General features: G+C 36.6%; 1 protein-coding gene across 5 annotated transcripts in view; it reads left to right on the top strand.

The window, feature by feature from the left end:
- The window catches only part of WDPCP (WD repeat containing planar cell polarity effector), a 381390-nt gene that overhangs the window by 91945 nt on the left and 261936 nt on the right, over positions 1–27509 (top strand). For 4 of the 5 annotated variants that reach the window (XM_047852290.1, XM_047852288.1, XM_047852289.1 and 1 more), the window contains exons 4-7: positions 315–365; positions 1799–1869; positions 2164–2223; positions 25736–25850. In XM_047852290.1, coding sequence (XP_047708246.1) covers positions 315–365; positions 1799–1869; positions 2164–2223; positions 25736–25850 — 297 coding nt within the window. Of the gene's footprint in view, positions 1–314; positions 366–1798; positions 1870–2163; positions 2224–25735; positions 25851–27509 lie in introns of those variants that run through there. The other variant, XM_047852292.1, reaches the window with a different exon arrangement.

Raw genomic sequence — 27509 nt, 5'->3', positions numbered from 1 at the left:
GATGACAGACTGAAGCAGCTTCTATTCTGGACTCCGTTGCAGTTCTCTTCCCTATCTGATGAGATTGTGAGCTCAGGATATTGGCCCACCTGTTGTGTGATGTAAGCCTTTGCACTACAAATTTAAGAAATACCTCTATGAAATGAAAACATCCACATTATGGCATTTTTTCACCAGCCTCTTAAAAATTTAACATAACTCATTAATCTCAACAACGTGCATAATATACATTATATATGTGCATTTCAAAATACAAAGTATTAAAATTAAAATAACTTCCATTTTTATTTTCTTCCTTCTCTCTTCTGCCACAGTATCAGTGACAGAGCATGGTGACTTAGAAGAAAAGCATAAGCTGGCAGAATGTAAGCTTACTTTATATTTTTTTGTAATTATTATAAAACTGGAGTTTTAATATCCCTGAAGATTCAGTCTTAAACATTTTTTTAAGCTTTCTGTACAAGTAGGAAATGTTACTCCCTCCAAATTTCTTTAATTGTAAATTCCCATTGTTGAGGTATATAAACATGAGAGTTATATTTCTTAGGCACTTCTAATTCAGACCTTTGAAATCTCTGTCTAGTTTTGAACAAGATCTATGCTTGTGTGAACATAAACTTTCTTAATGAACCATATTTATATCATTTATTATATTTAAAGTAAGTATATCATATTTAAATTCTGATAATGTTTTATTATACATACCATACCTAAATGATTAATACATATTACCCATTTTAAGAAAATAAAATTTGTAAAAAAGAACAAAAATTTGTAATGATTAATATTAGCATTTTATTCTTTCTAGCCTTATCTGTTCTCAGGTATATAAATACATTATATATGTAATTTGGCTACAATGAAATATGGTTTTGATGAGTGAAATTAAATATAATTTAAGTTTTATATATAATACAGTTAGAGCTGAAAATCCTACTTGTTCCCTTGTTTTAAATGGTCAAGCTGACATTTAATTTTTTAAATGCTGTATTAGTAGCTGCAACATCAATTTAAAACCTTGTACATATGCTCTATACATCATACATTATGTTTATAGAATGAAATTAATTTTCTGAAATAAGATACATAGTAATTCTGTAAAATTTAAATGACTATATATACTATATACACTATATATTATAGGAGGATGCATACAGAACATATGCACATATGTATAACTTTTATTTAGAATTATTATTTAGGAGAACTCAAAGATGAATTTATTTTCCTGATGAAACAGATATCATTGTAATGATTTAACATGTTATTCTTTTAAGTAAACTATTTTTAGTTTGTCTTAAGCTAACATTGAGTTTCTACTAAAGAATAATTTTATCTTTTAATTAAATGCATTTAAAACAAAAAAAGGCTTATCATTATTGAATTGCGGTATAGCTTTTAAAGAGGATCATTTTAAATAAAAATGTTAATAGGTGATGTTTACTTTAAAATTTAGGATTGAACTTTTAATTATTCATGTGAAAAAGTTACTTCTCTGGCAAAGAATTGGTCATTTACAATTAGGTACTAGATTCACAGGACAAGGAAACTTTCCCAGGGATTCTCTGAGCCACTTTGGTTGTCATCATAAAATTATGATCACCGAGATTGTTTTGTGGTAAAAATCCTGTTCCTATGACAAAGCTTTTGAAAAGACTGTTATTTGATGATGGAAATGAAGCCCACTTCCTCTCAATTAAGGAGGTGTTTTATTTTAATCCTCCCAAGGCACACTGCTCAGCAGTGTTTCCTTTTTAAATCATGTTTAACTAACTGTAGTACATGTTTCATTTGCCAGCACGAGATTATCCATGGACACTCAAAAATAGACGCCCAGAAAAACTTCGAGACTCACTCAAGGAGTTGGAGGTATCTTTCCAAAAGTTTCAAAAATGGCAACAAACAAATCTATTTTAAAACATCTTTCAACAGCTTTAATTTTCATAAAGGATCAACTCTTCTAGTGATGATAGCTTTGCTTTTGTCTAGTGAGGAGTTCCAAAACAGTTGCATCTTTGTGTGGCATGCTGATCTTTTTTTTGTTTTGTTTTGTTTTGGACTTTTGCTTTTTTGGGTTTTTTTTGCTTGCGAATCAGAAACACTTTAACTGATAACAACAGTGTGTATAGCCAACTACATTGTCTCTTTTTCTGTTTCCTTCAGGAGCTGATGCAAAACAGTCACTGTGTGCTGAGCAAATGGAAGAACAAATATGTCTGTCAGGTAAAATGGTTTGACATGATTTTGCAGTGTTTAACCAGTGGAGCTGAAAACTATGCAGTAATTGGTATTCTTGTGTTATGATAGGTAATGGACAAAACCTTTTTAAGAGGGGATATTTCATAGTTTGAATTCTAGTCATTCTAGAACTAACATTAGACAGATTGACACAGGCCACCAGGCTGCCTCATTAGTCAGTATAGTTGTACTGACACTATAAATGCTAATAAAAATCTTTTTGGATGGTATATTTTGTTTGGATTTGTCTGAATGTCATATTAGGTGTTTACTGGCATAGATTTAATCATATTTTTGAATGAAGATAAAACCATAGGGCAGAAGGTTTTTTGGCCTATCACTCTAGCAGGCATTTGTGAGTACGATGCTTATGGAAGTCAACAAGTGGACTGGAGTTAGACCTAACATAACAAGACATTTGCTCTTATTTTTTGAACCCTCTAAGTTGTGCTGTTTAATATCATAGCTACCAGTTACTGTGGCTATTTAAAAATAAATTGAGGGGCGCCTGGGTGGCTCGGGCGGTTAAGCGTCCGACTTTGGCTCAGGTCATGATCTCATGGTCAGTGAGTTCAAGCTCCGCGTCGGGCTCTGTGCTGACAGCTCAGAGCCTGGAGCCTGTTTCAGATTCTGTGTCTCCCTCTCTCTCTGCCCCTCCCCTGTTCATGCTCTGTCTCTGTCTCAAAAATAAATAAATGTTAAAAAAAAAAAATTTAAAAAAATAAATAAATAAAAATAAATTGAAACTAATTAGAATTAAATTAAAGTTGCACTACCCATATTTTAAGTGCTCAGTAGCCGCATATATCATATGGACAATATAGATACAGAACATTTCCATTACAGAAAGTTCTGTTAGCACAGTTTGGGCCTAGACAACAGGAGCTACATCTTGAATGGGTCTAGATTCAGGACATAATAATTAGTTGACCTTGGATCACAAAATAATGGACAAATTCCTCAACTTTGTTTATACACTTAAGAAATACTAGTTGCCTAGAAAAATTAGACTTGTTTATGATTAAAAGAATCATTAAGTTATATTCTCATACATGTAATTGAAGTTACATGAGTACTACTACTAATTATAACTTTTATGGAATTGAATATCCTGTATGGATTTAAATACTGACTTGTTTATAATGTGATTTATTTTAGGTCTGACTACTCTTGTTTGAGGTTTAGGCCCATGGCTGTATCCATAAATCTACAACATTGAATTTATGGTTATTAGGAACATATCTTAACTGAATATTTGAATATGGGCTATCATTTCAGTGGAGTCTAGTTTTTCCTCATTTTTTGTTTAAACTAGTCTACTTTTATTCATGAAGGTAACTATTTAGTTACCTCCTCAAATGGCATGAATTATTATTTTCCAGAGCATATTTGCTAGGCTCAATTAATATTATTAGAAGCATAATACTTTTTAAATTTGATTTAGGAATGTATTCAAAGGGTGAAATTACGTAAAAACTCATAATTCGTTTTCACTAAACTTTTAATCAGACTTTAAGACTTGAATACAAAATATGCTCCAGAAAGTTTTAAACTTAATACAACTCAAATTGTGCTTCTCAATGCCATTACTCACCTTAAAAGCAGGCTCAAAATTATTTGACTGGAGGGCAAGCCTACTACCTATAGTAAGAGGTGTGTCTTGTGGCCTCACCCTTACCATCGCACAGGGTAAGTTGGAACATGTCAGGCATCTTAAAATATGCAGTGAGGCATCCCAATAGGCAATCCTTTTTAAATAGACGTTATTGCATTTTAATTTTTAAGCAACTTTGTGTGTTTTGTATATAGGTGGAATCAGGAGAAGGACACCCCTCACTATTGAATTAATTCAATGCAGAAAAGGAATTTTCATGATAGAATATATATAAACTTTTGTAATTTACATCAAACTGACAATAGTGGTTTCTGAGGCTGTTGTACCAATGAGTCACTTTTAATATTTCCAATGGAATTTATCCTTCTTTATGTTCTGTCATATTTTGTGGTTTATTTGTGTGATTGATAAGTTATAATAGTCCTTTTAATACCAGCACATTCTTGATATGATGATCTATTTTAGTAAGATAACTTGACCTCCACCCTGCCCACTAGTCCAGATTGGTCCCCACATCTTTAGGGCCTTTGAGAGATCTCCTAACATTATCTGTCATCTTCCTCAGTTTCTAAACAAGACTGTGAGCTAAGTCTTCTAAAAATATGTGTATGTGTGTTATCCTAAAGATCTCTTATATTACAGTAAGTTAAAAATTTTGTGTTCAAGCTAAATTTTTAAAAGGATCCTCTTAACCTTTTATTAGTTGCAAAATCAGTGCTCCCCAAGCTACTCTAGGGTCCTCCTTTTTGTGTATTATCCAGTGTGGCGGCTCTAAAGATAACATGTGCTTAAATTTCTATTAGTAGTTTTCTCCATATATTTAGCCCTAAGATGGCAACAGTTGACCACGACATATTCTTAAAGAAGGGATGAAAAAACTCCCTCAATACCTTGGTGTTAATAAAGTTGAACTCTCAGTCTTTGACTGTGGCCACACCTCAACTGATATAAATTTTTTACCCCCCAAAATGGCAAATTTAAGACTTATAGAATTTATCTTGGTTTTCTTCTTTTTAAGGGATCCTTATTTCTTCAGAAGGTCCAATTGTTTGGAGATTAGCAAGGCAACTACAGAAACATAAAGTATTTCAGAGGATACAGTTTGAGCTTGGATTTTCCCCTCTATTGAATAATGAGATTTTATAGTTGTCATAAAAACCAACACTTAGTTCATGTTGTTGATCCAGTGACCTGTAAATTGTACCATTTAAAAATAATTCCCTCCACTTGCAAATTCAAATCGGTTTATAAATCAAGACTTACCTATATATATGTCTGTAGGAAAATTGTTTTTTAAAGTTTGTTTTTCAAACTAGGCCTATTCCTAGTTTGAAATGCATTTAAAAGTATGAGATGTAATTTATAGTTTTAGTTTTACTGGCTATCAAAATATTTCTCTCTCTTTTTTGGGGGCTGTCTTCTAAAATCATTTTATTTTAAGAACGTGTTTAATAATTTCCAGCTTTGAATTTTTCTTTTTTAAAAAAAAAATTTAATGTTTATTTTAGAGAGAGAGAGACAGACCATGAGTCGGGCAGGGGCAGAGGGAGAGAGGGAGACACAGAATCCAAAGCAGGCTCTAGGCCCTGGGCTGTCAGCACAGAGCCCAACACGGGCCTCAAACTCACGAACCGTGAGATCATGACCTCAGCCGAAGTCAGACACTTAACTGTCTGAGCCACCCAAGTGCCCCTCCAGCTTTGAATTTCTTAAACTGTTTTACAAACTGTTCATTTTACAAATATTTTACAAAGGGAATGATAGTTTCAGCATTGAGTGACTATTAAATTGTGTACCACTATGGTGGAATTTTTCAGTTCTTTAAATTATTGTGAGTCAAGTCACATTCATATTTGCAGGTTATTGCATAATTATTTAAAAGCAGTGTTATTAAGATAGATGTAAACTCACACATGTTGATTTTAGATTAAATTATTTGAATCGTGTATGTACAATCAACTACAAAAATATACAATATAGTCAGCTCTACCCTGATTTCTTTCTATAGCAGTTCTGCATTTCCAGGTACAATTTTAAAATGCCAAGAAAAGATAATTTTCTTTTTTTAGTTCTTGTAATGAATTACTTGGCATGCTATGTAAAAATACAAATTATTTTCTAAACCTATCACAGATAGATTGTGAGTTTATGGAACTCATTTTATCATAATTTTCTCAGTTATAGAATTGATAGCATCATTACCTGATCTTTCCTTTCATCCGATTGTATGAAAATCAGTTTGGTTTTCTCATAAAATAACAGTTGGCAAACCATGATGACTTTAAATTACAACTATTAGAAACAGCATATTACTTATATAAAACTTATCACACAATATTTATTGACTGCCACCATATGGGATGCACTAAGGAAGTGTAAGATGTGGGCTGAGTCCTCAGTATAACCTAGTCAAGGAATATAGACACATGAAATCACTAAGACACTGATGAGTGCTAAGTTGTAGGATACCAAGTAAAAAGATAGTAAAGGGGCGCCTGGGTGGCGCAGTCGGTTAAGCGTCCGACTTCAGCCAGGTCACGATCTCGCGGTCCGTGGGTTCAAGCCCCGCGTCGGGCTCTGGGCTGATGGCTCGGAGCCTGGAGCCTGTTTCCGATTCTGTGTCTCCCTCTCTCTCTGCCCCTCCCCCGCTCATGCTCTGTCTCTCTCTGTCCCAAAAATAAATAAACGTTGAAAAAAAAAAATTTTAATAAAAAAAAAAAAAATAAAAAAAAAAAAAAAAAAAAAAAGATAGTAAAAGTTTAGAGGAAAGTAAAGTTTAGTAAAAAGATAGTAAGAGTTTAGAGAGAAGGCATAGAGATTAGCCTGGGAGTGAGATGTAGGATAAAACAGGAAAATTAGAGGCGGACCGTATAAGGAACAAATGAGATGGGATAATTATTTTCTGGAAGCACCATGCCAAGGGGTTTCTGGACTTGAAGATGCTAAGCACAATACTCAGTAGAAGTGAGGTGGCTAGACTGAGAATAAGGGGATTAAGTGAGAGTCTATATCTGGAATGATGAGATCTTCCTCAGCTCTTTCCCCTCTTTAGCAGCTAGGTATATGTCTCTGTGTAACCTGTTTAAAGGATCCTTCTCTGAAAAAAATATATTTTCCTTCCCTCCCTCCCCTCCCCTGCTGGCCCAGAGCAAAGGATACAAGTAACAAATTTGGTAGTTTCCTTTGAAAAGGTAGGTGTGCCAACCAATCTCCTTACAGTGGAGTTATAAGTTAATAAACCTGCCATTGCATAACAAGCTCCCAATAAATTTTTAAAGAGATTTACTTTTAATTTTTTTTTTCAACGTTTATTTATTTTTGGGACAGAGAGAGGCAGAGCATGAACGGGGGAAGGGCAGAGAGAGAGGGAGACACAGAATCGGAAACAGGCTCCAGGCTCTGAGCCATCAGCCCAGAGCCCGACGCGGGGCTCGAACTCACGGACCGCAAGATCGTGACCTGGCTGAAGTCGGACGCTTAACCGACTGCGCCACCCAGGCGCCCCGAGATTTACTTTTAAATATAACCAGAGAGCTACAGATTATGATGCTTTTGAGGGAATTCTCCATCTGTAAATCTAAGATCTAGGAGTCTGAGTCTAAAACAAACAAAAGATAAAGAATCAGGGACAATGCAATAAACAGAAGTAAATTTGGGGATTTAAAATTAATCCCCACAGAGATGTAAGAGGAGATGTTGCATCTTTGAAACAAGAATAGGAAGCTATTTTTAAGAAAGGGATGTTTGGGAAAAGGGGAAGGAGCTCTTGGGAACTAAAAATATGACAGCAGGGGCACCTGGGTGGTCTAGTCGGTTGAGTGTCTGACTCTTGATTTCAGCTCAAGTCATGATCTCACAGTTTGTGAGATGGAGCCCTGCGTCAGGCAGTGTAGAGCTTGTTTGGGATTCTCTCTCTCCCTCTTTACCTCTCTCTCTGCCCTTCCCCTGCTTGCATGCACTCTCTCAAAAATAAACATTAATTAAACAAAATATGACAGCATAAATAGAAAAAAATACTAGAAGGATTGAAAGATTAAGTTGAAATGTCTCTCTAGCACAGACCACAATGACAAAAGGACATTTTGGTGAACAGTAGGCAATAGAAGATAAGGAAATTAGGGTATTAGGCCGGAAGGTTTAATATGTAAATAATTAACAGGAAACAGGAGGGAAGAAACAAAAAAATGATAGAAGAAAAATTCCAAGAACTGGAAGGTGCTTATTTCCAGTGTGAAAGAACTCAGTGACTGAAAAAAGATCAATATTAGAGGCCTATTTTGTGAATTTTAGAAAACCAAAGATGAAGAGAAGATCCAGAAAGCTTTCAGAGGAGAAAAGAAAATAAGATACGTACAGAGGAATGGGAATCAGACTTCCCAACAACAACACAAAGACAAAACAGTGGGACGATGCTTTCAAATTTGTGAAGGGAAGAGATTTTTAGCCTAGAGTTCTATGTGTAGAATTCTAAATTGTCTTTCAAGCAGGGACATTTTCAGACTTGTTAGCTCTCAAAAAAATTTACCTACCGGGTACTTTTCTCAGGAAGTTATTGGAAGGTGTGCTATTCTAAAGCAACAGAACAAACCAAGAAACAAGACTTCTTAGGAAACAGAAGATCTTACATAAGAAAGAAGTGAAGAGAGGGTCCCTGGGCGGCTCAGTCAGTTTAGCAGCCGGCTCTTGATTTCGGCTCAGGAAATGATCTCATGGTTCATGGGTTCGAGCCCCACATAGGGCTCTGTGCTGACAGTGTGGGGCCTGCTTGGAGTTCTCTCTCTCCCCCTTCTCTCTGCGCCTACCCCACTTGCATTCTCTCTCAAAATAAATAAATAAATAAACTTAAAAAAGAAAAAAAAAAAAGAAGTGAAGAGTAATCTTTAGAATGATAACTGTGCCTTAGACCTAGAGAGCAACTATTCCAAATTGGGGCAGGGGACAGAAGGTTCTACTAGGAATCTTGGAATGAGGGAAGAAAAGGAACTGATAAATCTAATATCTGATCTGGTATAAAATTTTAAAGAATAATGGATAAGAGATAAAAGATACAAGGGAATTAAATCTTGATTCATGATAATAAGCAATCAATAGGTAGTGACTAAATAAAGAAATAACATATGGAAGACATTGCTAATTGCTTGCCTAATATCTATTTTTCTTTATGAACAGACACTGTTGTTCCCAGTGGCAATGTGACCAGTTTAAAGTACTCAGTTACCCTGTTCCCCATGAAGTTGGAGGTGGCCATATGAAGTAGCTCTGGCCAAAGTAAGCAGAGGTCACCAGTAGGATCTACATGAAAGCTTATTAAAGGGGCCAGACTCAATTGTGAGGTGCCTTTTCAGCTTCTGTTCTTGGATTTCTTCTAGTCTGGATCTGAGATATGCCTGAGGGGCAGGGGTCTGCTTTTGACCATTTTTTTTTCACTCAAGTACAAAATATATATATATTTTGTATCTACCATATGCCCAATAGTATTCTCAGTGCTGGGGATACCAGTGAACAAAACAGACAAAAATGACCAATATTTCTGTTCTCCTGCAGTTTACATTTCCAGTAGGGAAATAGTCATGAAAATATTAATAAGTACAATATAGAGTATGTAAGAAAGTGAAAACTGTTAGGGAAAAATAATGCAAGAAAGATAGGAGATATGTGTGGGGGATGGTAGTGCATGATGGGCCTGATATTTGGTGACCAAGAAAGGCCTCACTGCAATATTATGTGATTAAGACATGCAGGAGTAAGCAATGGAAGACAGCTGGAGAAGATGTTTCCAGGTCGAGGGAATAGCAGCCTGAGATGGGAGTATACCTGGCATGTTTAAAGAACAGCAAAAGGTCAAGGTGACTAGAATGGAACGAGCAAGGAGAAGAGTAGTAGGAATTGAGAGGCAATTAGACACTAGTTATATAGAACCTTCTAGGCCTTTGTTAGGACTTAACTTTTACTCTAAGTGAGATGGGAAACCCTTGAAGGATTTTTGCGCAGAGGAAGAACCTGATCTAATTCACTTTTCAGCTGGATCACTCTGGATATTATGAAGGGAACAAATTGAAGGGAGTGAAGGTAGAATCAGGGAGATGAATTAGAAGTCTGTTGTCATAGTCCAGGTAAATAATGGTGGCTTGGACTGGATGATAGTGATTGTGATGTGAGAAGTGGCCAGATCCTGGGTATATTTTGAGTTTTGAGCCATCAGAATTTGCTAATGGATCAAATATGGGAGATAGAAGAATGGAGTTGCCATTTACTGAGATGAGGGAGATTCCAAAGAGACATTTTTGAGGGAAATATCAGGAGCTCAGTTTTGGACATCAGTGTTTGAAAGGCCGTTAGATATTCAAGTGGAGAAGTCCAGTAGTTAATTATAGTAGTCTGTAGTTTAGAGAAAAATCTGGGCTGGAGAGAGAAAATTGGGAGGCAGCCACCAGATGGTATTAAAGCCAAGAGATTGGTAAAGATCTCCAGGGGAGTGAGTGTACATAGAGAACTAGAGGAGGCCAAAGGGCTGAGTTCTGGAATTCTCCAGCATTTGGGGATTGGAGATAGAAAAAGGGAAAGATGGATCAAGGAGATTAAAAGGAGTAGACAGAGCACATTGAAGGGAGTGTGGTATCCTGGAAACTAGGTTCCAAGAAGAAAGTGAAGTGTTACTATTATATAAGAAACCAGTAACAAGATGCCTCAGAGGGACCATTGGATGGAGTAGCATGGAGGTCATCAGTGACTTGCATAAGAGCAGTTTCAGTAGATGATGTGGGCAGGAGCCTGACTGGAATACACTTAAGAGAAAATGGGAGGGGAGAAATTAGGAATTAACAATGTAAGAAGGGGTATGTTACAAAGAAAAAAGGAGAAATGGGGCAGGAGCTTGAGGGAGAAGTGTAATCAAAAGAGGTTGTTATTTCTTTTTTCAGACAGGAGAAATAACCTCTGTTTCTGTTGGTATGCTAATGGAAGTGATCCAATAAAGGGAAGAATTGATGCAGGGAAAGGGGAGAATTGATTGCTGGAATAATGTTGACAAAAAGCCACTTAATAAAGGGGGAGAGATGGAAAGTAGGTGCCTGGTACCTGATGGATATCATGGACCTGCCTTATCAGCCATGGACTGCCTAACTGCAGATTTCTGGTTCTATGAGGAAAAACTAATCCATTCCATTAAGTGATGATTTTTTTTTTTTTTTTTTTTTTTTTTGGTTTTTGTTACATGCATCTGAATGCGATTCTAAGTGACAAAACTTGTTTAGAAATGTGGGCATAGGACCAGAAGGAGCTACTATAAGAGTTAAAAATGGTCCCATTTGCAAATGGGATGAGAGGCTCTGGTGGGATTAGGCAGTAAACAGTTTTTGGTTTTTGTTTTTATTTTAGAGAGAGCATGCGAATGGGGGGAGAGCGGCAGAGGGAGAGAGAGAGAATGAGAATCCTAAGCAGGCTCATGCTCAGTGCACAGCTGACGCAGCGCTCTATCCCATGACCCTGGGATCATGACCTGAGCTGAAATCCAGTCAGATGCTCAACTGACTGAGTCACCCAGGTGCCCCAGTAAACAGTTGTTTTAATTCCAGGTGTTCTTCGACATTTTAATAATTTATACATGTATTTCTTTAATTTAAATCTTTTAAAAGCATACCCATAGTGCTTCTGAGAAGCAGATGTCAAGCTATACTAAGAGGGCGCCTGACTGGCTCAGTCAGTAGAATCAGTAGAACATGTGACTCTTGATCTCGGGGTTATGAGTTTGAGCCCCACATTGGGCATAGAGATCACTTAAAAAATAATTCAAGATTAAAAGAAGATGTACTAGGAATGCAAGAGGTTTATGGGGGAGATGTGAAAGATAAAGGAGGAAGGGAGAAAAGTAGGTGGGAAGAATCTGTTGACTGGGATGCGGATCTGAACCCTGTGAAAGGAAAAGGAGTGAGAGAAGAATGGGTATAAAGAGCCTCAGGCTACAGCATGGTCCTGAGAAAGTTTCAGCCAAGCTAAATGGGGAGTCCGTGAGCCAAAGTTCCTCATTAGAGGAGTCCCTTGTAGAACTAGCACCCAACCATGCTCAGACGCTGGCTAGTAGCCACCTAGGCCAAGTGTAGCTTTTGTCAGTCAACTGTGACTCGAGTTTCCAGCCTCCATTGCTCCTGAAGGAGCCCTGAGGGCTGTATATCCAAGGCCATCACACCCACAAAGATTTATGTTAAAAATAAGAACATATGTCTGGATATTTGCACATATAGAACACTGTACCTGAGTGTTAATGTCCAGCTAGTCAGTTTAATATCATGCCTTAATAATTCTTTCTTAGGCAAAAAATTAATTCCTTTCCAGGAAAAACAGAAAGAAAACTTACATTGTGTCTTGACTCCCTCAATCCAAAGTTTGATGACCTGCAGTAATTCATAGATACAGTAATTATTTACTCTTAAAAATATAGTAAGGTATGAATGAACCCAGTTTTAGAACATGGTTATGATACAAAGAAAATTTTGATCTTAATAATAATGTATCTTTGTATCATCAATGAACATTTTCTTCTGTTATTTTCATAAATAGTTCTTTCTTCTCTTTTATTAATTGTTTTCATTTTAAAACATTGCTTTAAAGAAACTTGTAATTTCCCTGCCTCCACCCTTGGCATTCATGTCTAACAATGTTTTGGAAGCTTCAGGGTATTTTGCCCCAAAGGAAACTAGGTCAGGACTATGAATTTCCCTCATATATTTAGTTCTAGTTAATAATAAATATATGTAATGCTAAACAAATTCCAAAATCTGAATTATCTGTCTCTTGTTGATTTTCATATTTAACAAAATAGAAACAAACACATGCCAAACATTTATCTACTTTTTAAAGGGAAAATAAAGTTTTACTTCCATTGCTAGCAAATGAGAAGACATTTACTGCATTATATTTGAATGCTTATACTGAGATTTTATATAAAAACTTAAAATATGTTTCAAATTTAGAACTTTAGATGCACAAGTTGAAATGTACCAGTTAGAAAAGTACGTGTATAAACCAAGCATCTAAGGTTGGGTTTCAGAACATAGCAACTGGACATTCATGATATTTGAGAATATTAATGTTATATATATGACAGTGTAGCTGATAGAGAAAATGCATCAAATGCCTTTGCCAAGTTGTAATTTATACCTCTTAACTTAAAGATAAAGTTAAAGGGGCACCTGGGTGGCTTTGTCGGTTAAGCCTCCGACTTCGGCCAGGTCATGATCTCGTGGTTCATAGGTTTGAGCCCCGTGTCAGGCTCTGTGCCAGCAGCTCAGAGCCTGGAGCCTGCTTTGGATTCTGTGTCTCTCTCTCTCTCTGTCCCTCCCCTAGCTTGTGCTCTGTCTCTCTCTCAAAAAATGAATAAACATTAAAAAAAATTTTTTTTTAAAAGTAAAGTAAAACTATTAGGTTAGCACAAATACTGCTTAAATGACAATGAAATGAAAAGCAGTTATAGCTATGCCTCTTATAAAATAGTGTTACATATAAAATATTCACAGTAGCTCTTCACAGGGAAGTACCTACCATTTGGTGGTCACCTTGATCTAAGTAGAAGCCTAGGTTGAACTGTGAGATCAAAGTTGTCACCGCGTGCTAAGTAAACAAATGTCCTTATATCTGTACTCATCCTTCTGCCATAATAGAGGAACAGTCCCTACTCCTCTTGAAGGCCCAGCCTCTCTGCTTCTATGACTTTGACGGCAATCATAGCTCTCAGACTGCACTGAGGCATCCTAGGGACTGCAGTGAATTCACAGGAGTCCTGCAGGATATTTAAGAATTTCACAGAAAACACAAGACTTCTGTCAGACACTATACGAACAAGTAGCTCCAGGTAGTGCAGGGTCTCAACATGAGATTGCGCCACATTCCTTTTAGGATGTCCTAGCTATATGAAGGCAGCTTTTCAGGACTTGCTGTGATAAAAAGCACGTACCACACAACAGTTCACATAGAACAGGAGCGAGTGTGAGGGTTTCCAATCTGATTTCAAGGTTTGAGAAGTTGTGTAGTGCCCAACTTCTGTTAGTATACACATCCTATTAGTAATTGTGGTTATTAGGAATTAATTGTTTTGTTTCAATCTCTGTATATTATGTTTTCAAATGGCTACTAAGTTTTTGGGACATAAATACTTAAGTTGTTTGAATCGCTTTATTAAATGGAATTGCTGGTATTTCTTTTGGCCTAGGAGTACCATATGACTACTGAGACACATAGGGTGCCATGAACTGAGAAAGTTTGGGAGCCTCTGGCCTAGATTTTGGATCCCATGCCATCTGGCCTTCTTAGGACCCCACATGATTGTCATTTCGCTCATATGTAGCGTAGTGATGGAAAGCACAAACCGCTTCATTCTTCTTGGCATCAAATCTTGGCTTTACTAGCTGTGTGACTTTGGGAAGTTACTTTACCTCTCTGTGCCAGAGTTTATTTAACTATAAAATGAAGATTAAAAACTCATACGTTTATTATAAGAATTGAGTTTATATATATATATATATATATATATACACACACATATGTATATATATATATGTATACACACACACACACACACACACACACACACACACACACATATATATATAAAATATGCTTGGTTTCTGTCACAGACCTGATTTTTAGTTTTTACTTAATTTTTTAAATTTTTTTAAAAGTTTATTTATTTATTTATTTTTTTCAACGTTTATTTATTTTTGGGACAGAGAGAGACAGAGCATGAACGGGGGAGGGGCAGAGAGAGAGGGAGACACAGAATCGGAAACAGGCTCCAGGCTCTGAGCCATCAGCCCAGAGCCTGACGCGGGGCTCGAACTCACGGACCGCGAGATCGTGACCTGGCTGAAGTCGGACGCTTAACCGACTGCGCCACCCAGGCGCCCCGGTTTTATATTTCTAACTCAGCCAAAAAGTAGAAGTAGTAACAATTTAACAATACAAATCCTAAGAAATCTCTCCTATGCTTAACCCAGAATAATTACTCCAAAATTTTAAATTAGTAAGGTATCTGACAACATATTAAGGGTGAATGTGTGTATGTGTGTGTTTAAATTAACTCGGGAAGTGCTGTTGCCGGTCTTCATGAGGTTGACTTATACACAAAATTTTCAAGCTTTTCTGGAACATTTTCAAAGATTCGTATTTTACAGACTCTGCTTTGGGAAATGCTCTTTTAGATTTATGCTATATTAGTATTTTATTACAGGGAAGGAAAAGTAGAAGGTGTCAAGGGCAGCTGTTGAGTATGGTCCTAGTAAAAGAGAATAGACAAGGAGTTAGATTAGAAACGGTAGATGTTAGAGAAATTGAAGAAAATCGGCAGAATATTGGTGAATTTGAGATCTGTTCAGTGAAGGTGAGCAATTAAAAATGGTAAATTCAAACTAAGGGAACTGAAAAAATATTTAGTGGTGACCTTTATTCCCACTTTTAATGTTTTAAAATTTAAAATAATTAGGGGTGCCTTGCTGGCTCAGTTGGTAGAGCCTGCAGCTCTTGATCTCAGGGTCATAAGTACAGGCCCCATGTTGGGCATGGAGCCTACTTAGAAAAATAAATTAATAAATGAATAAAAAACAAGTAAAATTTAAAATAATTAAAATGGCTCCTTATCACTGTAAAATGGCATACAATAAAAATAGATGTATAATACAAATTAAAAGTACCTCCCCAACCCCAAACTCATTCCCCTCTCCATGGTAATCAGTTTGCAGTTTGGTTTATGTCCTTCTGTGTTTACAAACACTCATCTGTGTATATGTATGCATATGCATGTTTTTAAAATAGGTGGAATTACTCTGTAGATATTGTTCTGTAACTTGCTTCACGTGTATAACCTGTCAGCGATCTACATCTATCTCCTTGTTTTTAGTAGGTGCATAATAATCCATAATTTGTATCTACCATACTTTACAGTGATAATCTTTTTAGTAAGTAAAAAAATTGGATATGGATGAACAATTTAATAAGGTAACATAAGAACAAAGAGTGTTTTAAATTTTTTTTAATAAGTGAAATTGCTGAGGAGAGGGACTCAGTCCAGTTTTCTATTTGATCCTTTTAGTAAGGATCCATATTGTAGTTCATTTCCAGTATGATTTTTAAAAAATTTTTATAATGCTTATTTATTTTTGAAGGTGGGGGAGGGGCAGCGAGAGACAGAGACACAGAATCCGAAGCAGGCTCCAGGCTCTGAGCTGTCATGTCAGCACAGAGCCCGACGTAGGGCTCAAACTCATGAACTGTGAGATCATGACCTGGACTGAAGTCAGACACTCAACCAATGGAGCCACCCAGGCGCCCCTCAGTATGAATTAAATTCAGACTTCTTAGAAACACATTTTCTGGCATAAAAGTATCTCTTTAAAACCATAAATAAATAAATTTATTTGTGGCCAGATATTTTAAGAGCTGCTTCTTTGTTTTTGAAAAGTTTTATAGAAAAATACCAAAGACATATAAAAACTTAAAAATCCATCCGTAATCCCAATTTTTAAGAAATCTATAAGGCTAGAAGATAAAATTCATGCCTCCAGCTCCTAATTTCACCTCTTTGAGGTACCTAGTGTCAACAGTTTGGGGCATATTTTTTCTGACATTTTCTTGTATTTATGCAGATAATTTCCAAATACGTATATATACACATACCACACTGCTTTTTTCTAATAAAATGGGCTCTTGCTATTCATGTAGGTCTGTAAGTTTTAAAAATTCTGCCCTCCCCACTTCAACAATGTATCGTAGACTTGGGCAGAAAACTTATGATTAATTAAACTTATCTATCTTCTATGTTATCTCCATTCGTTTTCTTGTACTAACAACATTCACAATAACCAGACTCAGAAGCAACTGATTTATTAACTGCATGGCAGTTTATTAATTTATAGTGTCAGAAATATCTGTTATCATAGATTTTGTTCATTTGCTTGGGGCATTCCCACCTGATGGATGAATTACTCAAGAGACTAAATTATAGATAAGAAAGCTGATTGGTGAGCTGAGAATTAGAACAAAAGCAAGGAGGTGTTCTTACAGGATATTTCTATCTAGCTATGGTAGCTCTCTGACTTGCCCTGCGGCTCTTTCTATCTTGACAGCTGGCATGAGTCATCACTCATTGCCTTGAACATGGTTAGGAACATACAGAACAGGCTTCCTCCAGGCTCCTGATATGAACTGTGCACTGCTCACTGCTCCATTTAAGATATCTGACCAGGTCTTCATTCATCGCCCTTTCTTTATGTGTGGAAAGTGTTGATTAGAATTTGAAGATCCTCCTGATCTGCTTGGTGGAGGTAGGGAAAAACACCTTTGCCTCCACAGCAACTCATTTATGAGAACTTTCTTCAGGTGAGCCCCTGTGGAAGTGACTCACATAAACATCTTGTGACAACTACAGTGCGTCCACACATTGATTGCCAAATGTCCCCTGATAACCAAAATCACCCCTAGCTGAGAACCTCTGGTATAGAGGGAGGCTGGTTTAGAGTAGAAAGAGCTAGAGAGGAAAACCAGATGGGATATTACATGGAAGTCAACTGAGAAGTGAGGCTTAAGGATGTTAGTTCCTCAGTGGTGTGAGAAAAAACATTGGATTTGTCCTATGTCTTGGTGGATATTACATGGAAGTCAACTGAGAAGTGAGGCTTAAGGATGTTAGTTCCTCAGTGGTGTGAGAAAAAACATTGGATTTGTCCTATGTCTTGGTCTCTACTTTCTTACTAATTATGAGACCTTTCATTAGTTGCTTAACCCTCCTGATTGTGAATTAATATGAAGATTAACCTTGTTACTATTATTTTTTAACTTGTGTTCTTTTTATGTACCAGAGTTGTACTGGCATTTTACATGCATTAGAATGTATCCAAAAGTACTCTGTAAATTATAATATTTTGTACAAAAGTAGTGTGCTATCTGGTATGTCTTCCTATTCACTTCTTACCACTGCTTTTATCCCTTTTGACCTTTAAAACTACTGGCAAATAGGGTATTTACCTTTGTACCTGTGTGTGTGTGTGTGTGTGTGTGTGTGTGTGTGTGTGTGTGTGTGTGAATTTCACCATGATTATATTTTCTAGGAATGATCACTTTTATGTAATTATTATATATAAATATAAAAGAGGTGGATTGAAAATTACATTAGAGATTAAAATAGCATTGCTGGGGTGCTGGGTGGCTCATTCGGTTAAGTGTCTGACTCTTGATCTGGCTCAGGTCATGATCTCATGGTTTGTGGGAACAAGCCCCATGTTGGGCTCTGTGCCTACAGTGCAGAGCCAACTTGGGATTCTCTCTCTCCCTCTCTCTGTCCCCCACCCCCCTCCCCAAATAAATAAATAAACTTAAAAAAAAGTAACATTACTTGTAATAAGTAAGAAAATGAGATTTCTTATGATTGAAATAGACTTAAGCAAACTTCTAGGCATGTATCTATTTCATATATTGAATTACACCACACAAATCATTTGGAAACCCCTTTGTTAACACTCTGTATCCAGAAAAATACCTGTTTATTTCTTGTACTTTTGTTTCTTCTTCTTAACTCAATTTCCTTTGATGAGTCAATTAGATTTTTTTGTTCTTGTCTTAACTGCATTCACTTTTGTTTCTCTACTTTAACAGTTTAGTCAGGTATGGTTTCCCTCTATACTCAAATGTTTGCTGAATGAAGGAATAAATTACAGAAGACATGTTATCCTTCTTCCAGCACATTATCTCTTAAAATGATCAGTGACTCTACACTCCAATTTAGAGTTCCCCAATGTAAAATTGTTTGACTATTTATAGCTCTCAGAGTTTCTCCAGAATTTATCCCATGGATTGGATTAGGGGCAGGATTGAGTGAGGTGTCAACGTGATGTCAATTTACTGGACCGCTAGGGGAGTGGCTTTACAATGCTTTAAATATTTGCTTCAGCCCTAGAATTCACTCCAGTGGTCCTAATACTTTGTTGCCTCTCTGGATTGTAGTATTCAGCACCTGCTGTCTCCCACATGTCTGCTAATGATTATGAAAATCAATCTTTGCTGCCTGTTCATGACTTAATTTTCAGATTGTGAATTAAACCTGTCACTCATTGTTGATTTTTTAGTACTCACCTGGCCTACTTTACTTTTCATTTTCTCCTCAGATGTGATAATAATCACATGGATTTGGGATGGGGGGAAGTTTTCTTAACCAATGAGAACATGGAAATCAATGGACTTGTTTGTGATCACTATTACAAAATAGCTCATTCACAATACTATATCAGTTCTTTAGTACTAGAGACCAAGTGTGCTGCTTTTCTCTTCTCTGGCATATTAAACTCTCTCTTCTAGGAAGCAGCCATCTATCCTAACCAAAACCTGCACTTCATGCTGAGATGAGGTCTTCTACTTTATTTTATATATATATTCTACTAACATGTGTCTTCCTTACTCACTGTTGTATCCCTGTCTATATACTTGGATTATATAGGAGATGCATATTTTGACCTGGTGAATGGAATAAAACTCAGGTTCTTGTGGTTGTTTATGTTTTGTTTTGATTAATGGTATCATCTGATATAATTTTCTCTTTCCCTTTTCTTTTCATTTCCACTTAAGTACTGAATCTAAGGTTAGAAGAAATCATTTGAAGAGCCATCTAAAGATTATAGGAATCATTTCCCAGTTTCTTAAAGAGAAAAGCTCTTTGGTATGAGCTTATTAAAGAAAATGAGAAGGAGAAATGATAAAAGGCAATGGAAAGAAACATGGACTGAGCAGAAATAATAAGGAAGATACTTCCTGTCTGGGAGGGTGTCTGAGAAAAGGACAAGTTTCATTTCCTGTTTTGCCTTAGTCATGTTGTACACAAAGAACAACATTAAAATTGGAACAATTTTGGGAAATCTCATGGGCCTTCTCATTGATTCATCATGTACATCTATTCCCAAGCTCAGATCTATCTGCTTGATAGTGGTTTCCCTTTACTGCTGTCCTCTTTCATTTTCTGAGTTGTCAGAAATCTGCAACTCCTTGTAGTGGGATAGGACAGTATCTTGTCCTGCCAAATCTTACAAAGGCCATTTTCATTTTGGTGAGTTAAAAACAACCTTTTAGGGAAACAGGTGGAAACACTTTCCTGTCTGAACTGGAATATTCGTTTCTTGAACTTGAGACTATTTTTTCCTAATTCTGGTTATCTCCGTTACTCTACCCAGGAGTATCTTTGGCACCAGTACTTGGAAACTTTATGCTTTCCCACAGGTTGTTTTATAAAAATGCATTAATTAGCTTATTAATGTATCTGTACTTTTTCTTATTTCAAAATCTGGTGTCAGAGATACCTCTAGGCCACAAGACACTTAGAGATAGGTAATGATGGACACACCTTGATCCTAATGAGTACCCAAACTAGGTTTCAGTAAGAGGGCTAATCTGATCTTTTAACAACTCTAAAGTTTGGAATGTCCCAAACCTCAGACCTTGGGCTTCTTTCTCTATCAACTTTTATTGATTGATTGATTGATTAAACAACAGATTTTTTTTTTCTTCTCACAGTTCTGGAGACTAGCATTCCAAGACCAAGGTGTTGTCAGGGTTGGTAAGGGTTTCTGGTAAGGCCTCTCTTCCTGCAGCTGTCTTCTTACTGTGTTGTCATATGGCCTTTCCTCTATGTGTGCACATGGAGAGAGAGAACTCTCTATTGTTTCTTCCTCTTCTTATGAAGATACCAGAAGTTGTGGATTGGGGTGCCACCCATTTGACCTCTCTACTCTTTTTTTTAATTTAAAAAAATTTTTTTAATTTTTTAATTGTTTAAAATTTACATCCAAATCAGTTAGCATATAGTGTGATGGTGATTTCAGGAGTAGAATCCAGTGATTTGTCCCCTACATATAACACCCAGTGCTCATCCCAACGCATGTCCTCCTTAATGCCTCTTGCCCATTTAGCCCATTTCCCCACCCACAACCCCTCCAGCAACCCTCAGTATGTTCTCTATATTTAAGAGTCTCTTATGTTTTGTCCCCCTCCCTGTTTTTATATTATTTTTGCTTCCCTTCCCTTAGGTTCATCTGTTTTGTGACTTAAATTACACGTATGAGTGAAGTCATATGATATTTGTCTTTCTCTGACTAATTTCACTTAGCACTCTAGTTCCTCTACTCATTTTTTAAGAAGAGCTTGTCCAGTTCCATGACTTTTAATACTACCTAAATGACTAAATGACTCCCAAATATATATCTCCAGCCCCCACTTCACCTTAAACTTCAGACTCATTTCTAATTGTCTACTCAATATCTCTACTTTTATGTCCATAGACACCATAAACTAACATGTCCAAAACCAATTTCTTGATACCCCCTGAATAGTGTCTCCTTGGGTGTTCTGTAACTCATTAAATCCAGTTGCTCAGCCCCCACATTTTTTAGTTTTTCTCTTGTATGCCACACCCAGTCCCTAAGCAATTCCTAGTTGATCCCCTTTAAAATATATCTCAAATCTGTCCACATATCATTTCTTGTAGCATTGCCATTTTAGCCTAGCCATCATCTTCTTTCTCTTGCAGTAGCTTCCTAAGGTCTCCTTGCTTATACTCTTGCCCAGCCAGACCCCTCTATAAAACATAAGTTAGGGGCACCTAGGTGGCTCAGATGGTTAGGTTTCTGACTCTTGATTCAGCTCAGGTCATGATTTCAGGTCTTTGGATTCTCTCTCCACCTCCCTCTTTCTGCTCCCCTGCCCCCTGTCAAAAATAAATACATAAGCTGTAAACAACAACAACAACAACAACAACAACAACAACAAAAAACATAAATTAGACCATAATTCTCTGCTGCTTAAAACCGAGTGATTTCTCATTGACCTAACCTGGCCCAACTACCTCTCTAATTTTATCCTCTGTGAATATCACTGTCACTCACTTCCCTCTAGCTTCTCTGGCCTAGCTTTCTTCAGTCATCCTAGGCACATTCTGACCTTAGAGTTTTTGCATTTGCTGTTCTCTGCCTCAGACTCCTTTTCTCCAAATAATCTTTATATTTGTTCAATCTTTATATATATTGTTCAATCGCTTTATATATATTGTTCAATCGCTTCATTTGTGTCTGTACTCAAATGTCATCTCGTCAGGTCTTCTTCTTAATTAGTCATTCTGCTCAAAACAGCATTCTTCTAAAATCCCCATCCTTACTGTGCTTTATTTTTCTCTGTAATTCTTGCTGTTATTTGACATTATATCAAAATGTTTTGCCTATTTCCTGTGTCCACACTAGAACGCAACTCCCTGAGGGGAGGTAGGGAAAAGGTTTTGTCTGTTATATGCACTGCTGCATCTTCAGTATCTAGAACAGGGCCTAGCTCATACAAAATACTAATACAGATTTGTGGAATGAATGAATGAATGAATGAGTGAATGAATGAGTGAATAAGTAGGCTGTGCCAGTCCTTGGAAGGAAAGATTCTGAAGGAATGCTGAAACTCACTGGGCAGGATTCGCAATTCCCAAATCACTGCTCCTATCTCCGTGTGGTGTGTACTGTAGCATATGCACGCTTTCTTCCTGTACCTGGACATTTCCCCTCTGAATCCTTTCCGGCCTAAATTCCTTCTTTTACCTACTCTCACAGGTTGTACTTTATGTCTCCATCCCACTAAAGTGGTCATATAGAATTAGTTTTATAAGATAGCAGATGCTCATACATAGAAATAGCAACTACCGTTAGGAGATGAGGACCAGTTCACGATAATGTTGCTGAGAGCAGAAAATAAGGAACAAGAAATTTGAGAGACTTGGGCAAATTAAATTCCAGACTTCTGGAGGAAGTTGCAAATATCTTGGAGACAATATCTTTATGAAACCACAGCAACTGGGAAAGGTGACAAAAGATTGTACTGGTGATAACTCACCTGGAGTCTAGTGTACCATGTCTAGTATTGAGTCCAATCTGGGCACAAGATTTTCAGAAAGACAAAAGAATGTGCTCAGAGATTGCAAATAGTATAATGAGCACACATCATATGAGTACTGGCTGAATAACAGTAACAGTAGTAATTGCAGGGGCTCCTGGGTGGCTCAGTTGGTTAAGCATCTGACTCTTGCTATAGGCTCAGGTCATGATCTCACTGTTTTGCAATAGGGATTCTCTCTCTCTGCCCCTCCCCTGCTCATGCTCTCTTCCCTCCCCTGCCCCCCACCCCGTCTCGAAATAAATAAACTTAAAAAAATAGTAATAGTAATTGCAAACATTAATATGTGCCGGGCATTATTCTAAATACTACTTGTAAAAAGTTACTTAATGCTCTTCCTATGAAGTAGATATTACCTTTTCAGATGAGGTAATGAAGTTACAGAGAGGTTAAGCAACTCCCACAAGGTCACACAGCTAGTAAGAGGTAGAGCTAGTGCTGATTTCATTCTGATTTCGGAGTCCATGCTTAACACTATGCTACTATCTTTTAGTATTTGAAAGTGTGCTATTGAAGAAAAACTTGGATTACTGTAGGAGTTCTTAGAAGGCATTATTAGCCTTTACCTCAAGGGTCACCACCTTTTTCTCAGTCTCCCCAGTCTCCCCTGTATGTACTCTTATAATAGGACCAGTAATAGCACTTTATTACATTTGTTTTCTTATATCTCTACCTCTATTAACCTATATTTCATCTATTTTGAGGATAATATTTTATTAACTTTTGAGCCACTAAATTCAGTTTAGTGCTTGGCATATAATCAACATTCAGGTTTGTTGAATGAAAAAAATGACCGAGTGATCTCTGAATCGATTAGAACTGTCCAGTGGTAAGATAATGAGCTCCTGATCACTGGAAGTATTCAAGAATAGGCTGATGCTTGAAGGAATGCTGCAGAAGGAAAAGGAACTTATGGAAGTGGAAGATTAGACTAAGTTTCTTTTTAACTATGAATAATCAGATCCTATAATGAGTTAATTATGTTTTTTTTCTTCAAACATTTAATTAGCACTTACTCTGTGCCTGGCATTGTTTAAGCATTGAAGGTACAAAGATACAAGTGGCCTAGCTAGTACCCACAAGGAGCTAGTAGTCAGTGAATAATTAAGAAAAGAGATGCTCAAGAGTATAGGTTAAGGTTTTGGTAGATAAAAATACATTTAAAACGGCAGATTTTAGAGATGTTTTGAACAAATGAGGAAGGGAGAGAAAAAAGCTGTTACATAGGGGAGAACTAGAAATGAAAGATGACCCTAAAATTACCTGCTTGAGAAGGGAGAATTTAGAAATAAAGACCACATGCTTTGTTGTTATTGGGGAATTCCCCAAAGAGAAATATCAGTGTTTGCCATCAAGGGATATTGCAGAGCTGGATGTAATTCAGTAGAGATTAATTAATTTGTGAATATTTTGAAATTCTTGGAACAAATGTTCTTCTCTTATTAGTCTCCCAAATGAATAAATATGATTACATCTTCCTTGTCCTCTGCACCCTATAGGGGCATTGATGTTAAATGGACAGTCTATTCAGTCACGGGGGACCCTTCAGTTTCTTTTCTTATTCCTGTGCCTGGAATCTGTTAGGCAATGGGGAAGTAGTCGTCTTTCTTTATAATAACCTGGTCCCTCGTGCTGCTCATCTTTCACACATGTCTAAATATGTCTTGACACAGAAACATCCTTTCTAGCTGGGACATGATATCTAGGTAGGTGGGGAATTCCCCTGTTTTGTTTAAAATCATAGTTGTCTTTGAGTTTGGCTAGCATGTTCATGATTAGTTTACTGACAATTGGTTTTTTTCTTCTTATACCATATGCTATTCCATGATTCATCTGCTTTGAGTCTGTTGCCTTGAAGGTGAAACAATTTCTTCCAATGTTGATATTTCATAATCTCATAGATAACAAGCATACGCATATGCATAGTCCTTTCAGAAGTTTTAAACATTTGGAGATGAATGAATTATGTTGCCACCATTGGAAAGGAGCAATATAAAATCATAATGGTAATATCCAGTCATCTCTTGTTGGGGGGTTGGGTGAACCCTGATATTGATAAAGCCTGAGTACTTTACTGTGTTTATCTCTTCTTGAGAAATTGTTTGTGGTATGTATTATTTATTTACGAATTTTAAAGTTTAACATTTTATTTTAATTGCCTTGATTTACATGTATTTTAATATTTTATTTTATTTTATTTTTTTAACGTTTATTTATTTTTGAGACAGAGAGAGACAAAGCATGAACGGGGGAGGGTCAGAGAGAGGGAGACACAGAATCTGAAACAGGCTCCAGGCTCTGAGCTGTCAGCACAGAACTCGACGCAGGGCTCAAACTCACGGACCGCGATATCATGACCTGAGCCGAAGTCGGCTGCTTAACCGACCGAGCCACCCAGGCGCCTCATGTATTTTAATATTTTAAACTGACAAGATCTTTATTTGTAGAAGTGGGGTTTAAAGTCCAAATAAATTGTAACATACACTGTTTGTATTGTAATGGTTGCATCTTTTCTATATTTAATGTCTAGGAACAACTATTTGGAAATCGTCTTTTAATTTCAGATATAAATAGTAATCTTTCAAAATACTAATAGAACACATTATATTTCTGAATGCAGTGCAAAGCATTTATCTCTCCATGAGTATTTTCTAAATGTTTAGATGATTAGACTTCTAATAAACATGAACTAAACTCAGTTTCTGCACATAGCTTTGACCAATGCACTTCTTGTGTTGTATCATTTAGCCACCTTTTCCTATTTACTCAGAATGGCAGTAATTGTTTTCGATGAAGAAAAACTCTTTATAATTTCATGGCATAAATGCTGTGTAAATGTCTGTATAATTTATACATTTGAAGAGAGATTTTTGAAAGACTAATGCTCAGTGTATCTTCCTCCCACTCTTCCTCTTTACCGGGTTTTAGCTCCTCTTTGGTTCAGGTGTGCTGGTGTCCCTAAGCCTCTCTGGGCCGCAGCTGGAGAAAGTAGTGATTGACAGAAGCCTGGTGGGGAAGCTCATCTCAGACTCCATCAGTGATGGTAATTACCCCCATGTGCAAGTCAATTGCCTACATTAACAGTGGGGCAGGAGAAATAGTATGTCAACAGGTACACTAATTATTACCACTGGGGACTTGCAAACACAAGTAATCGCTTATAATAGCAGAGTTACAACCCCTGGGACAAATACAAGTTTTGACTAATATTTAATACCAAAGTTTTTGTGAAGTGTTAGGCTCATATTCTGAGGATTTTTCAGTTTTTCCTTTAAAAATGTGAATGTATTTTCAAAATAGGGTATTTTTTTTTTTTTTTGGTGTGTGTTTTCAAAATTAGCCCCCTACTGTTGACATTTCAAATATTTTTCATTTTCAAATGAATTTTGAAAAAAATAACCCAAATGTGTCAACACAATCACCAGTAAAAAAAAAAAAAAAGTCTGTAATTTGGCTCGTAGGAAGATTCTTTGTTACCAAAGTCTATGAATACTAACTTTTGAAAGAATTTGGGCAGTATTTCTAAATATCAAAAACCAATGCCAAATATACAAAGCTGGATTCTTTTAAGTATAACACAACCAGTATGTAATTGCCACAAAGCACATAAAAAAATTTTTTAAGCCAATTATTGAAAAGGTAGGATACTGACATTTATTGAGCCCTGAAAGGCTCTATACTATACCAACCTACTTATTAATTAAAAAAACAACTTTATATGGTATAATTATCTCCATTTTATAGATAAGGAAATTGAAGCTAAGATACTAAGGAACATGCCCATGAATGAGATACTAAGGAACAGCCTGAAAATAACCAAACTGAGATTTGAACCCAGGTTCTAGCTACAGAGCCCATTTTCTTTCTGCTATACTGTGCTGACTCCTGAGGTTTTAAGCTTATATTCTTTTATTGAAGGTAAAAAGGTTTAAGAAACAGGTTGCATTATCATTAGAAATTGAAAATTGTCAGTATCTTAAATTGAATAATCAGAACAAAGTGTGCACCAGTGGAAAGGACAGAGGTGAGAACACAGAAACCTTCCTTCTGCTGTGTGCTCTCACTAGCTACCACTGAATGACTTAGACACAATTTCATCATCTTAGAGGACAGCACTCGGCAGGATGGCTGTAATTAGCAACATTCCTGATAGTAATAAGCTGGGGGGTAGGATTGTAAGTGTGCCATTTCCTCTTCCTTACAGGAACATGGTGCCAAGGAAGCTTCCGATGGAAGAAGTTCCATTTTCATGTCTAATAATTGACCCCTTTGTTGACACTACGAATAAAATAGTGGCTGTGATGATTTTGTCATGTTGATGCTCCTCTATAAGAAATAAAAGACTTCCAACACTATTCATGTCTCTGAGATATCTTTTTTTACTTGTTTCTTTTATTTATACCCCAAATAATACACTCTCATGAGACCATGATAACAATGTGATTTCTTGGCAGTTCTCCAGATTCTCCTGTAATTGTGTAGATATACTGTTGGTTGCTGCTTGCACAGCCAGGGGTGTGGAAGTGAAGAAAAATATATGAAACATTGTATAATTTCATTATGCTAGGAACAATATAAAGTATTTCTCAAATTCCTATTATATGTTTTTATCAATAATTTTTAATATTAGTAGCCCTTTATATAACTCATGAATATTAACTGTCTACCTACTAGTGTGCATAGAAATAAAGCTGTAGAAATA

Source organism: Prionailurus viverrinus, chromosome A3 (genome assembly GCF_022837055.1).
Source record: "Prionailurus viverrinus isolate Anna chromosome A3, UM_Priviv_1.0, whole genome shotgun sequence".
NCBI classification, from domain to species: domain Eukaryota; kingdom Metazoa; phylum Chordata; class Mammalia; order Carnivora; family Felidae; genus Prionailurus; species Prionailurus viverrinus.
This window is presented reverse-complemented; position numbering and strand designations above follow the sequence as displayed.